General features: G+C 37.6%; 1 protein-coding gene across 2 annotated transcripts in view; it reads left to right on the top strand.

The window, feature by feature from the left end:
* The window catches only part of UST (uronyl 2-sulfotransferase), a 383,123-nt gene that overhangs the window by 322,377 nt on the left and 46,577 nt on the right, over positions 1-14,169 (top strand). The window contains exons 6-8 of one of the 2 annotated variants that reach the window (XM_078155078.1): positions 325-422; positions 6,844-7,001; positions 9,626-10,823. In XM_078155078.1, coding sequence (XP_078011204.1) covers positions 325-422; positions 6,844-7,001; positions 9,626-9,669 — 300 coding nt within the window. In that variant the 3' untranslated portion in view covers positions 9,670-10,823. Of the gene's footprint in view, positions 1-324; positions 423-6,843; positions 7,002-9,625; positions 10,824-14,169 lie in introns of those variants that run through there. The other variant, XM_020986581.2, reaches the window with a different exon arrangement.

The raw sequence follows: 14,169 nt of genomic DNA, 5'->3' as shown, positions 1-14,169 counted from the left end.
GAAATATCTTAGAACATTGTTTTTCTATCTTCACCTTGGAAATGTATAAAATTTAATCCTATGACAAATGTCTGGGTACTCTACAGAGTGGTTAAGTAGTTGGGGTACAGGAATAAATATATGCTTGAACCTAGACAATAGGATAGGATGTCATGATGAAAAGATAACATTAAACATTATTCCATAAAATCCATGAATTCTCTTTCTTCTCTAAGTTGTCCTTGTGCAGACTTTTCCTATTTATTTGAATTGTATCTAGTGAACTGAAAATAATATCACATGACCAAGAGGCTAGATTTTAATCTGCTGTGTTTTCTTTCTTAGGATATCAATGAGTGCATTCTTGAAAACTATCCTGAATGTTCCAACCCAAGATTATTTTACATCATACCATATTTTTGTGGACAACATCCAAGATGCAGGTAAAAACCAATATGTATATGTGTATGTGTGTGTGTATATACATACACATATACATATATGAGACAATAGAACATTGTAATGACATTGAAATACAACATTGTGTATTGAAAGCACACTGGTCTGAGACCTTGTATTAATCAGTTTCATCCATGGCACCCCACATTTCTGGCATCCAATTAATATTAAGGTTTAAGCACTAAAGGTAAGATAGGTAGATTAAAGAATAGGGACAACACCTATTATTTCATTCATATGGGGATCTCCCAAATGAAGAAATTCACTCTACCGATGCAGATCAGCATAAGACTCTGTAATTTAAAGTCTTACGGAGTTGCCTAGATCACTGGTGTCACACTCAAAACAGAAATGGTTCCTTGGCCACATATTGACTTAGAAACAACAAATTAATACTATGTTATATTGAATTTTTACTTATTTTGCTAAGTATTTCCAAGTGTGGGGAGGTACCCCACTTGCCATAAGTTTGACACCTTTAGCTAGATCATTGACGGGTTAAGTCACTTTCCAGATAACATGTTTACATCTTTATAAGATTCTGAATCTGTTATTTCAATCCACAAGTATGTGTAGGTCATAAAATTTAGGGGTGTCAGGAATCTTAGAGGTCACCTAGCTCAGTTCCCTTATTTTATAGATAAGGAAACTGAGGCCCAAGGGGTTAAGTGACTTGTCCAAGGTCATACAGGTTTCAAATTCCAAAGTCTGAATTTGAATATAGGTCCTCTGACTCCAGGTCCAGTCCCCCTTCTACTTTATCATGCTGCTTTTCTAGCATTCATAACCTTTCCCCCATTTATTTGCTTCTCCTGAGAGATCCCATCCCTCACCCAATCCAGTGACCTAAACTTTAAATTTTCAATTTTAAAAATTTAAATTAAAAACTTCAATTAAATTTAAACAATTAAATTTTAAGTGATCTCTTGTTTAAAAATACAGTATTTTGTTTGCTTGTTTGTTCATTTTTAACACAGAACAAGACAGTCTCAGAACATGGTATTTATTGGTCACTTAACATGAGGAACCATGCTAGATGCCGTGGAGGATATCATATGAGAAAGATAAAATTTGTGACTTACCTTCAGAAATATTACTTTTAAGACATACAAGCACATGGCTGTAGCTGGGAAGGCTGAGATTCCCTCACACATTGCTACCCCTCCAAAACAGGCCCTGTTTGCAGCTGGTGTATTACTTGAGACTAATATCTATCATCAGTACTTTTTGTTTCCTTTCCCTCTTTGATGTTTCCTTGACCTTCCTGTATGCATACACACTTTCCCCCCTCCCTGCCCCCCATCTCTGGATCTATTTTTTATTTTCAAACTTAGTTCACTACTTTATACCTAATGTTTGTAGGCGATTGGCTTTGATCTTAGCCTGTTTCTCTGTTTGCCTGCTTTTCTCTAGCCTTGCACCATGCCTTCCTTCCTTCTCCAGACTTATCCATTGTTAATCTCAGCATGCATTGACCACCCTCACCCCTCACTCCTGCACTGCATTCAACTCAATAGGAGACAAGGCCAGCAATCTTATTTAACACACAAAACAGAATTAACTCCTCCACCCCCATAGTTCAGACAGTGAGGGAGCTGTTTTCTCCTCTCTTGGCTTGTCTTTGAGCCACTGGAACTGCAATCCCAGAACATTGAGCTCCAGCAACAGTTGGGCCAGACCACAAAAGACCTGGCTACACCCTAGGGAGCCCTTGAGGCCTTGCAGGAAGTCAAGAAAAGAGAAGGACAAGAGACCATAGCATGAGGTGCCAGCTCCTCAACAAGAATTTGAGGTAGAACACACCTGCTTGGACAAATCAACTTTTAGAAAATTTAATGATGAGTACAGAAAGCCACCAACCAACTGCACTCTTTAAAAAAAAAATTATTTTCAACCTATTTGCAAACCTTTTGGCCTGCATAAGATTCCGGCTAGCAAAATTTCTGTAAGTTGCTAATCCTCTTTGTCTATCTGCAGTGCATTGGAGAGTCTACACACCTTGGGGAAACCCAGCATGACTCTAACCTACTGTTATAGTCCTGCATACAACCAAGGAGCTTATCTATAATCCAGTTCCACAAACAAATAGTTTTCAATAGAGTTATTTCATCACCCGTTCCCTGGCTGACCAAATGAATAGTCTTCTCAGCAGTCCATGTAACCTTGAGACTGAACTTCTTAACCAGCTGGCATTATGGGCCCCATCTTAGATAGGTTCTGGGGCCTCTGGAAATTTTATAGACTAGGTCCTTAATCAGCAAAAACAAGTGGTACAATTAATACTTGTGGGTCCTCATAAATAATTTATCAAAGAGACTAATCCATCTTTTTTTTTTGGAGGCAATCAGGGTAAAGTTGTCTTGCCCAAGGTCACACAGCTAGTAAGCGTCTGAGGCCAGATTTGAACTCAGGTCCTCCTGACTCCAGGGCCAATGCTCAATCTACTATACCACCTAGTTGCCCCTAATCTGTCTATTCTTGCAATGGCTTCTAGCTGCTCTCTCCCACTAACATGGCCCTGTATTTAGTTCTTCTGAAGGTTGATATCAATTGGGCAAAATTGTACTAGATGGAAAGCCGAGCCACATATACTAAAGTGCCATGTTGTAAGTCAGATGAAACTACCTTGAGGGAGCAACGAGCCCATCCTCATCCCTAAGGACCTGGAATACCTCCAGATGTCTCATGAGCCTCAGCTATATACACATAGATACACAAAGGTATTTTAGAAGATTTGATTTTCCCATCTCTTATATTCTGAGACCAGGTGGTCCTACAGCTGGCACAAGATATTTACACACAAGTCCTAGATCTATACTATAAGTTGGCACAACTTCCATACCTCAAGGAAGGCAAGCCTCTATTAGGCACCTGGATTTGCTCTTGACAGTATGCCATCTAAGAGAGGCCCATTCAGCAGTACTTGTCCTCTGCCACTACAGCCTGAAGGTAGGCCACATAAGCCTACATAAAACCTTTTGAGTCATCAACCAGGAACAGATGCTGATCTGCTGGTTGGCCTCCTGAAACCTGCATGCCAATGGGTACCCCAGGAAACTAATGAACCAAGGTATCATCTCCTTCCCAATTATGCAAATGATGAGTCCTGTGGCTTACCAGTTAGCAGCTATGATCATCATTTGTATGATACATCTGCTCTAATTTTCACCAGTCATTTCAGCACATTCATCTGGACAGAAAACTACAGCTACCAATCCCTTGCCCATCTCCATTAACTGTGAACATACAATAAAAATATACAATCTAAGCCATCTTGAACTCAGGCAATGGGATCTCCTCCAGTATATAGTAGATTAGGAAGGTCTGAATCTGAAAATGTGAGAGATGGCATACAAATTGTGCGCCCTGGTATTGGTGGAAGTCTTCCCACCAAAAATAGCCTTGAACTCTGGGGAAGGAGTCTATGAGGTGGGAGTGCATTCAAATCCACAACAATGAGGCTAGGTCTAAGGGAGGAAGAGATGTGGCTGGCCCATTGTTACTTTAAATGAATGCTATCTCTTGCTGAAACAAACCTTCATTTGCAGGTGCTTCACTTTCTTCTTTTTCTATGCTGTTAATTGGCCTTACTCCTTGTGAACCTTCACTTGACTCACAACCTTTTTTGCTCTCAGATTCAATTAATTTTTTTTTTTTTTAGGCAATTGAGGTTAAGTGGCTTGCCCAGGGTTGGACAGCTAGAAAGTGTCAAGTATTTGGTCTGAGGCCATATTTGAACTCAGGTCCTCCTGACTTCAAGGCTGGTGCTCTATCCACTGTACCACCTAGCTGCCCCTCAGTTCATTATTTTCTAGCCATCCCTCTGGAGCAGTTACCCTTACTAACTCTGATCTTGACCTTGCTTTCTGTTTATCCAGTTGGTTCTCAACTTGGACCATACTCTAGCCTCTCCTCCAGGTGGTGGTCTCTTACTCCAGGCCTAATGATTGCAGCTGATATTTACTACATGTTGTGTCCCCCTCCCCCACTCACTAATTCCCCTATTCATTCTGCTACTTGGGGGCCAAGACCCAGTATTTATAGTCTAGTAGGGTAGAATAGATGTTTTAAAATTAAGAAATCTGGATTTAATGGAGGTTTACTAGAGGGAATAGAGGAGAGTGACTCAGGGAGGGTGGAGTATCTTGAACTTTAATGCCTTCCCTAAAATTAAAAATAGCTCATAGAGTCAAGAGATTTTTTTTTTAAAGTTCCTGACCTTACTGGTAAAAAAGTGGTTCAAACAGGTCTGAAGTATGTCTTCAAGTTTTTTTATATTACATAAAAATGTGCCAATACTTTATTATGAGTTTCATAATTCTAGCAAATCAGTGTATTGAAAAAAGGAATTCTTAGTTTTCGACTGAGTGCTTACAAGAGGTTTTAGACACATGTAGAGACCACAGATTTAGGAAAGGATCTGATAGGCCATCTTGTTCATTCTGTCCATTTTATAATTGAGGAAATTGAATCCCAAGCAAGTTAAGTGATTGGCCCAAAGTCACACAGGTAATAAATGACACGGGTAGAATTTGAACCTGGGTCCTCTGACTCTGCATCCATTGCTTTCTCCACTGTATCATGCAGTCTTTCGTCCTGATAACTTCCTGAGAAAACTGCTTCCCTACAATATTAAAGAACAGTCGTTGAGGAGAGGACAAATATTACAGTCTAAAGAAAAAGTGATGGTAGCGACCTGGAGTTCTCTTTCTCAGGCAAAAAATAAACCTTTTGACTGAGAGATTAGTTTTCCCCAGAGGTAAACTTTGGCTAGAGAAGGGATTCCTTTTGGGTACGGACCTCTGAGGTTCCCTTTCATTCTCATACTCTTACGATTCTGTGATGAAGCATTTGACAGGAATACTAGGAATCGCACATTCGTCCTAATTTCATTTCTTTTCTTACTTCTTTATTACTCCTCATTTCTTTGGCTTTTAACCAAAGGCCTCTTTGAAGTAAGAATTCTGATGGGGATATGGCTGGCCATCCTCCACTTCATCATAAATAGATTTCTTTGAAGACTGAGTCACTTTTTTTCTTGGTAGTCAATGTCAGCTTCTTGAGAGCAGACTCTGTTTTGATTTTGTATTTACATTTCCAACTCCTAACACAGTGCCTAGTACATAGTACTGTACCATAGTACCATAGCATTTACTAAATGTTTATTGAGTGACTGCTTGATTCCACAGAGTAATCCCACAATGGCAGGATCTTGGAATAGAGAAACCACTAGAATAAACAGATTGAGAAGATCTATATTCCTGGGTTTTTTTTTAATGACTCCCTAAAAGACATCCTAAAAAATCTTAGTTCAGTTTTAAACTTTAATACCTTAAAACTGCACCAAGACTTTTGGGACACCCTATATTACTATAGCTTTTAATATCAGTTATTTTTCATGATTTAGGATAAGTAATATTTTCTATTTTATAGTTAGAAGAACTTCATAGGCTGTCTAATCCAAGATCTCCACTTAATAGATGAGGAAACTCAGGTCTATGCAGAAGAAATGATTTGCCCAACATCATATAGGTAGTTAGTGTCAGAGGCAGGATTTGAACCCAGATCTTCCCATTCCACAGCTGTCACTCTTTTTTTGTTTTTTTTTTTAGGCCATTGGGGTTAAGTGACTTGCCCAGGGTCACACAGCTAGTAAGTGTCAAGTGTTTGGTCTGAACCCGAATTTGAACTCAGGTCCTCCTGACTTCCTCTATCCGCTGTGCCACCTAGCTGCCCTGAGCTGTCACTCATTTTGCTATGCCATACTGCCTCAAAAGAGTGAGACCTCATTTCTAGAATTATATTATGACTTCTAGGGTTGGCCAGAGGTATTTTCCATTAACTCAGGCATTATTTGTTAGTAAGTTCCACTAGTTACTTGAACTAACCCTTTAAAAAAAAATTCTGACTATTACTTGGGTAGCCAATTACAGTAGCAATGATATAAATAGAAAAAAAACAATAAAACAATTGAAACTGAATGCTATAAAATTCAAATGATCAATCCTGGTGCCAAAGAAGAGATCTAAGAAAATACTCCCCCACCCTACTTCTTTACAGAGTGGAAGACTATAGGTGTCAAATACTCTGCATAATATCAGATTTTTTTCAAAATGTTTGGTTAGTTTTGTTGAACTCTTTTTTCCTCTTTTTTTTTTACTATTTTTTATAAAGAATGTATCACTGAAAGGGGATGAGGGAGGGCTATATTGAGAAATGCAGATGATATAAAAACCAAATACAACAAAACAAATTTTTAAAACCAGAAAACAAATAAATTTGGGGAGAAATGTTAGTCACTCCTACATGTTTACAGAAGGAACATTGAAAGTGATTTTCAGAATGCTGTTCCGGCATTCCTAGACAGAATCTTTTTATTTAAACACAATGTCTCTCTCCACAAAGGGAGCCTGGTGAATGGGCCCTCGAAAGAGCAAAACTGAACGTGAATGAACATTTCCTACTTGTGGGGATCCTTGAAGAGCTGGAAGATGTGCTGCTTTTACTGGAAAGATTTTTACCTCATTACTTCAAGGATGTGCTCAGTATCTACAAAAACCCAGGTAAGTTTTTACTTTCGCCAGGCAATTGTCAGAGAATATTCAGGGGCAAAGGGTCCCATAGGCTAATTGGGAAGAACTTGAGGTCAAGAAGAGAAATTGTTCCATTAATGAAGGAAATTCCTTCAAGCTTGAGCAATGAAGCCTGAAATATGAAATCCAGGGTTCAGGTTCAAACAGATATTGTAAGTATCTTACAGTAAGATACTTACAGTATCTTAAACTTGTGTTTCTGTTTCCGTTTGTCAAAGGAACTTGAGTAAAAATACAATTGACATACATTTTAAGGATACTGGGGTAGGGGAGAGGTGGCAGGAAGAAGGGGTTCATCAACCAAGGTGTCTAAGAGCTTTTAACTCCATAAATGAAAAATCATTTCATATGTGATCAATCTCAGCTCTAACATTTAGCTGCTGTGGGACCTTGGACAAATCACTTAACCTCTCTGAAACTCAGTTTTCTTATCTGTAAAATAGACATAGTGATAATAATAATGTTCTACTTAGCTTGTGGAGTTGTTATGATTATGTTTACAGCTAACATTGTGATCAAATACTTCTGGTCCTAATTTTGTTGGTCAGAAACATCCTGATGTGTTCATTACTTGCTGCTGATGTAAGAACAAAGTAAAAAGGAAGTTGTGAGTTACATGTAAATGCCATGCTGGCAAATTGAGTGGTTTACAGATAAGCTCAAGAAAAATCATATGATATGGCAGGGCTTGTATGAGAACAGATTGTAGAGTCTTCTGCAGCCTGTAAAGTTTAAATTGTCCTTTACAGAATTAATTCATTTTTCTTATTACCTTATTCATACACAAGAAGAGACAAGCAATCTTTGTTACTCTCTTTAATCTCTTTCCACCTGAGCAAACCTTTTACACTAACATATATATGTATAGGTGTGTAGAAAAAAATACATATATAGTTTGTATATGTATATATACATAGAGAGAGGGAGAGAGATAGGAAGGGAAGGGAAGATGGAGAGGAAGAGGGGGAAACAGAGAGAGAAAGAGAGAGAGAGAGAGAAAACTCCTGTTTATGAAAATAAGGAACTGTTTTTAAAAAAAAAACAGAGCAGTATATTTATCTCTGTGTGTGCTGTTTCCCCTAATAGAAGAGGAAGTGTGATGTAGTAAAAGAACACTGTACTCAAAAGACAGAAGAGACATGCATTTTAATCTCATCTGTAACATAGTTTACCTATTGTGGGACCCCAGGCAAATCACTAAACCTCTGTGAAACTCAGTCTTCTTATCTGTAAAATGGGCATAATGATAATAATAATGTTCTACTTGCCTTGTGGATTTGTTATGATCATGATAATAGCTAGCATTTATATAACATTTTAAGTCTTACCAAGTACTTTATAAATATTAGGTCATTTTATCCCCACAACTCTGGCATGTAGGTGTTAGTACTATCCTCATCTTATGGATGAGGTAACTGAGGCAAACAACAGTTAAGTGACTTGCCTATGTTCACACAACTAATGATTGTCTGAGGCCGGATTTGAATTCAGGTCTTCCTGCCTCCAGGTACAATGCTACATCTATCTAGAAACCCCACTTAGCCATGAGGAATGTACTTTGTAAACCTCAAGCTATGGAAATGCATATATATATATATATATATATATATATATATATATATATATATATATATATACATACATACATATACACATACTTGTGTGTGTGTATATATATATATATATGTATATATATTATATATATGTATTACATACATATTACAAAAGAGCTGTTAGGAAATTGTTAAACATTAAGTTTGAATTCAACATCCCTAAATTTCTTTTAAGACAACTTCAAATATATTTTTTCATGACGCATTTTTATCTAGGGCTTTTAGTGTTCTTAACAAATATGTTCCACATGAATAAACATTTATTAAATACCTAATGTATATAGAGGATGAACTGAATATTGAGGGACATACCAAGGTAATAAGGCATATAGGCCTTACTCTCATGGAATATGTTCTCTTGTAAAATATGATTCAAATACAAATAATTTTAATAATAGGAAATGTGTGACAAGTGACTAAAAGGAGTACAATCAGCTACGTGAAGTCCAACGGGAGAAAAATTATCACTAAATAGGAGGACCCCAGCAGTCTTCTTGGAGGAAATGGGATTGAAGTTGGACTTTATAGGGCAGAAAATGAACAGGTTGAGAGGCGGGGAGAACATTCCAGGCCTAAGCAGATATAGAAAGAGAAGAAATTGTGGCACGTTTTGTGAGTAGATGAGAATTTCAGAGTCAATATTACTAATTGTTATATAGCTTAGAATAGTTATTACTAATAATTGAGGTAAATTTCACGGAATGAATGACTTGGTAGATTTTGCTTGCCTCGGTCACTGAAGATGGGTTGTGTCCTAGACCTAAGAGTCAGAGTAAAGTAAGCCAACGATGGGGAAGAATACTTCAGTTGAGAATAATGTAAGGGATTTACATCTTCAGTCTCTTTTTTATTCATTTTTTTTACCATGTTCATCTTTTTTGTTGTTGTTTAGTCATTTTTCAACCATATCCAACTCTTCTTGACCCCGTTTGGGGTTTTCTTGGCAAAGGTACTAGACTAGTTTGCCATTTCCTTCTCCAGCTCATTTTACAGATGAAGAAACTGAAGGAAACAGGATCAGGTGACTTGCCCACATAACTAGTCAACATCCAAGGCCAGATTTGAAGTCAAGCAGACCAGTCTTCCTGACTACAGGCCCAACACTCTATCCACTGCGCCACCTAGCCGCCTGTATTCATCATTTACTTAACCTTTAAAAAATTAGCAATTAAAGACCAAAGATGTTAAGAGAAAATTCACCACTATTCAATGAAACATGGAAATGTGGACTAGAATGCCCCTTTTCCAGAAGAATTCCTACCCACCCTTCAAAGCCCAACTTAAATTCCACCTCTTCCAATAAAGCCTTTCCCTGATCTCACTTGCCATTGATGAGCTCAGCCTAACTCCCAGAAGCTGGAAAAAGTGCCAACTTGTCATTTAACAGACATCTCCAGTGCAAAGAACAGATTATGATGTGTGGTCTATACAGCAGCCCCAGAACAGAAACCAGTACGATGATGGCTCAACCAGGAACTGGAAGTCACCACTAGCTAGACAGAAAACTGGCATATCTAAAATAAAAACGTTTTTAATTGTTGTTCAGCTAATATGGCATGGGACAGTTGAGAAGCATAAGGAAAAGGTTCACACTTTTCCCATTATCAATAATAATGCCATTATAATTCTCATTAGCAATAATAATAATGATAATCACTTTCAGGTTGTGCTTTATGGCTACAAAGTGCCTTAAGTACATTATCTTACTAGGTCCTTGTAACACCTTTTGCAAGTAGGCAGTTTGAGAATTATTATCCTCATTTTTCACATAAGGAAACACAGGCGCCAGAGATGAAATGAAGAATTTAACTTCCAAGTTAAATCTTCTTGTATCAAATTCGGAATTTCCCAAAATCTGATCACTTGCATCCAGTGGCCTAAAAACTTCCTTCATCACTTGGACGGATCTCATCAAGGTTAGTAAGCCCTCCATGGGTACAAATCCAAATCTCTCCATGCCTTCTTATCCCGTGCAGTTTTTTCATCAGAACCTTTCCAGCTTGGTAATTTCTTTCAGAGCTTCCATCCCTCCACTAAGAACATATTACTTTGTTTCAAATGACTATAGTGCCTTTATCATATAATATCATGTAACTGTATGGGTTTTGTCTGAGTTTTTATATCTCTCCTGAAGCACTTAGTAAATGGCAAATAAATGAATAAACGAATATCAAATTCATCTTATTGTTCAGTCATTTCTGTCATGTCCCACTCTTCATGACCCTACTTGGGATTTTCTTGGTGAAGATACTGGAGTCGTTTGCCATTTCCTTCTCTAGCTCATTTTACATATGATAAAACTGAGATAACAATATCAAATGATTTGCTCAGGGTCACATAGCTAATAAGGATCTGAGGCCAGATTTGAACTCTGGTCTTCCTGACTCCAGGCCCAGAGCTCTACCCACTGCACTACCTAGCTGGCCCAATCAAATTCATAGGAGCATAGATTATAGAGTATAAATTTAGTACTCTTCTTACCAAGAACTAATGGGTTGAGTTGGAAGATAGGATATCTGTAAGTTGAGGGAAAGGGCAGTGGTAATAAACTAAGACCAACATCTCTCTGCCTTGAACTAACAGAAGAAAGGAAATATCATGAGGGAGATATAGGGAGAAGAGATAGACAGACGAGAGAAAGAGAGAGAGAGAGAGAGAGAGAGAGAGAGAGAGAGAGAGAGAGAGAGAGAGAGAGAGAGAGAGATGGATGGTTTTCAGTTAAATCATGTCCAACACTTTGTGACCCCATTTGGGGTTTTCTTTGCAAAGATATTGGAGTGGTTTACCATTTCCTTCTCTAGCTCATTTTACAGATGAGTAAACTGAGACAAACAGGATTAAGTAACTTGCCCAGGGTCACACTAGTAAATGTCTGAGATCAGATTTGAACTCGGTAAGATGAGCCTTCCTGACTCCAAGCCCAGTGATCTATCTACTGCACCACCTAGCTGCACCCTAGATAGATAGATAGATAGATAGATAGATAGATAGATAGATAGATAGATAGATAGATAGATAGATGGATGGATATAGATATATAGATGTGTGTGTATTATATCTCCACAAGCACCAGCATTCACCACAAATCAAGACAGCTAGTTATTTAGTGGATAAAAAGTGGGACTTGGAGTCAGGTAGACCCAAATTTCAATCCTGTCTCAGACATTTATTATATGTGTGACAAGTCACTCAATCTCTCTCAGCCTCACTGTTCTCATCTGTAAATGAGGATAATAATAACACATGTGGTACAGGGTTGTAATGAGGAATAAATGAGAGAACATGTTAAATGCTATGTAAGCCTTAAAATACTACACAAATGCTTGTTATCATCATCATCATCATCATTATTATTATGGATTTGAATAATAGTTTGTTAATTATCTCTTCTATTTCAACTACTAGCAATATATCTTTCAATTCTTTTTCAATGCTAAGGGACAATATTTAAGATACATTGTAGGTTTTGTGCCTACGCTGTAGGTACAAAATAGGCTTTTGTAGACTGATTGGTGAAGTTAATCACTAGTTTTAACACTGATTCTGCGGGAAAACGGTCCTAAATTCCAAACAGGTGTCTAAGGATTGTTCCTAAATACCCTTTGGGATAAAACCTGTTTCCAAATTCGGACTTATTTTTAAAGGACTATTACTTTTTAAGTGCTTTAGCAAAACAAGGATGATAAATAGAAGCCATGTGTAAATATTGTGTTCTTTTTTTATTTTGAAGGAATGATAATTGAGCTCCAGATTTACAAGTGTATTAATCCACTTTCTGGGGGCATATGCACGCAAAAAATACACAAATTTGGAGGTTATAAAAACAGTGACAAATATGCAGTACAAGAAATTTCAGCATTCAAGACCTACAGGAAAATTAAAGTTTTCATGGTCAATAAAAATGTCACATTGAGCTACTCCATACGCAGCATAGTTAAAGCCTGACATTTTATGGTGAATAGTGATGTGTTTTAATATTTTTGAAGGCCAGCTTTTCAAAAACAGTATGGTATAAGAGAAAACAGTGAACTGAGCCAGTCTGGTACCGGTTCTGCATGAGGCTGGCTATTTGACATTGGGCAAGACTAACCTCTCTGAGATTCAGTTTCTCGGGATGTAAATGATGGAGTTTGGACTAAATGAGCTCTGATGTCTTTTCCAGTTTATCCTATTTCATTTTTAAAAGTATGCACCAAACTAGCATTTAGAATATTGACGTCCTAGTACCAGTTTTCCAACTTAATATCAGTGTGACATTGTACAGCCTATCAGAACCTCAGTCTCCTACTCTGTGAAATGGGAATGATATCTATCCTTCCGCCCTCACAAGATTATTGCAAGGGTCAAATAAGATAATGGATATAAATGTTTACTCTTAACCCTAAAAGTTTAGAATGTAGAGTATTAGTAGTAAAATAATAATGCACTTCTACCTGGTAGAATGGTTTTAATATGGGCAGAAAGAAAGAAAGAAAGAAAGAGAGAGAGAGAGAGAAGGAAGGAAGGAAGGAAGGAAGGAAGGAAGGAAGGAAGGAAGGAAGGAAGGAAGGAAGGAAGGAAGGAAGGAAGGAAGGAAGGAAGGATTTCAAAATATTTGCTGGATGATCCTGAAACTGGTCCATAATAGTTTCCGTTTAATAGGGAAGCTATTATAGTTATTGTTCATTCAGTTTGGGAAGTTATTAATTCGAGTCATAATTCTGAACCTGATGCTCCAAGTGTACCATTTTTCTCCTGTTGCTGATGACCTTTCAGTTTTTCAACACCAAGGTTCTCACTCCAAGGCCACTTCCAACTCTGTTCTCATATGGTCATCCCAAGGTTTCAGTTCTGCAAAAACCTTCTGCATTCTCATCTACTTTCATCACAGAATAGACATAGTCTCTGCCTACTGAACACTGATATCTTGTTTCTTTGGGGGATAAAAGAAGATAGGACAAGTCCTTTAGCCAGCTGAAGAGATATGTAGATCACATAGCTGATATAGCCCTGGACTTAGAGTCAGCAAGACACGAATTCAAATCTGACCTTAGACATTTACTAGCTCTGTGACCCTGGACAAGTTACTTAACCTCTGTCTGTCTCAGTTTCCTCAATTATAAAATGGGGATAATAATAGCACCTACCTCCTAGGGTTATTGTGAGGATCAAATGAGATAATATTTGTAAAGCTCTTAGCACAGTACCTGGTACATAACTGCTTGTTAAATCTTTAATAGCCTGGGCTAAATTGATCCCAGGCTTATTTCATCAACTACAAACCTATGAAATAGAATATCTCTGCAAATGTTCAAGATAATTATAGAAGCCTCCTTCTTTCCAAATGATGTAAGGGTTAGACTTGTCTTTTATTCAATGACCTCTTCCCAAACCAGCCACAACTCCCTGATAAGATCATGGCCTGATCATTGGGACTGAGATTCTCATGTCTCCATTTATATGCTTTTTATTCATTAATAAAATGATATTGACTAGAAAAGGTATCAAAATGGTATTCTCAACAACTGATGAGAATTCACAATTCA

This window comes from Phascolarctos cinereus, unplaced genomic scaffold (genome assembly GCF_003287225.1).
Source record: "Phascolarctos cinereus isolate Bilbo 61053 unplaced genomic scaffold, phaCin_HiC Scaffold_5;HRSCAF=322, whole genome shotgun sequence".
Lineage (NCBI taxonomy): Eukaryota > Metazoa > Chordata > Mammalia > Diprotodontia > Phascolarctidae > Phascolarctos > Phascolarctos cinereus.
Note: the sequence above shows the minus strand (reverse complement) of the source record. Positions and strands in the feature narration are given on the sequence as shown.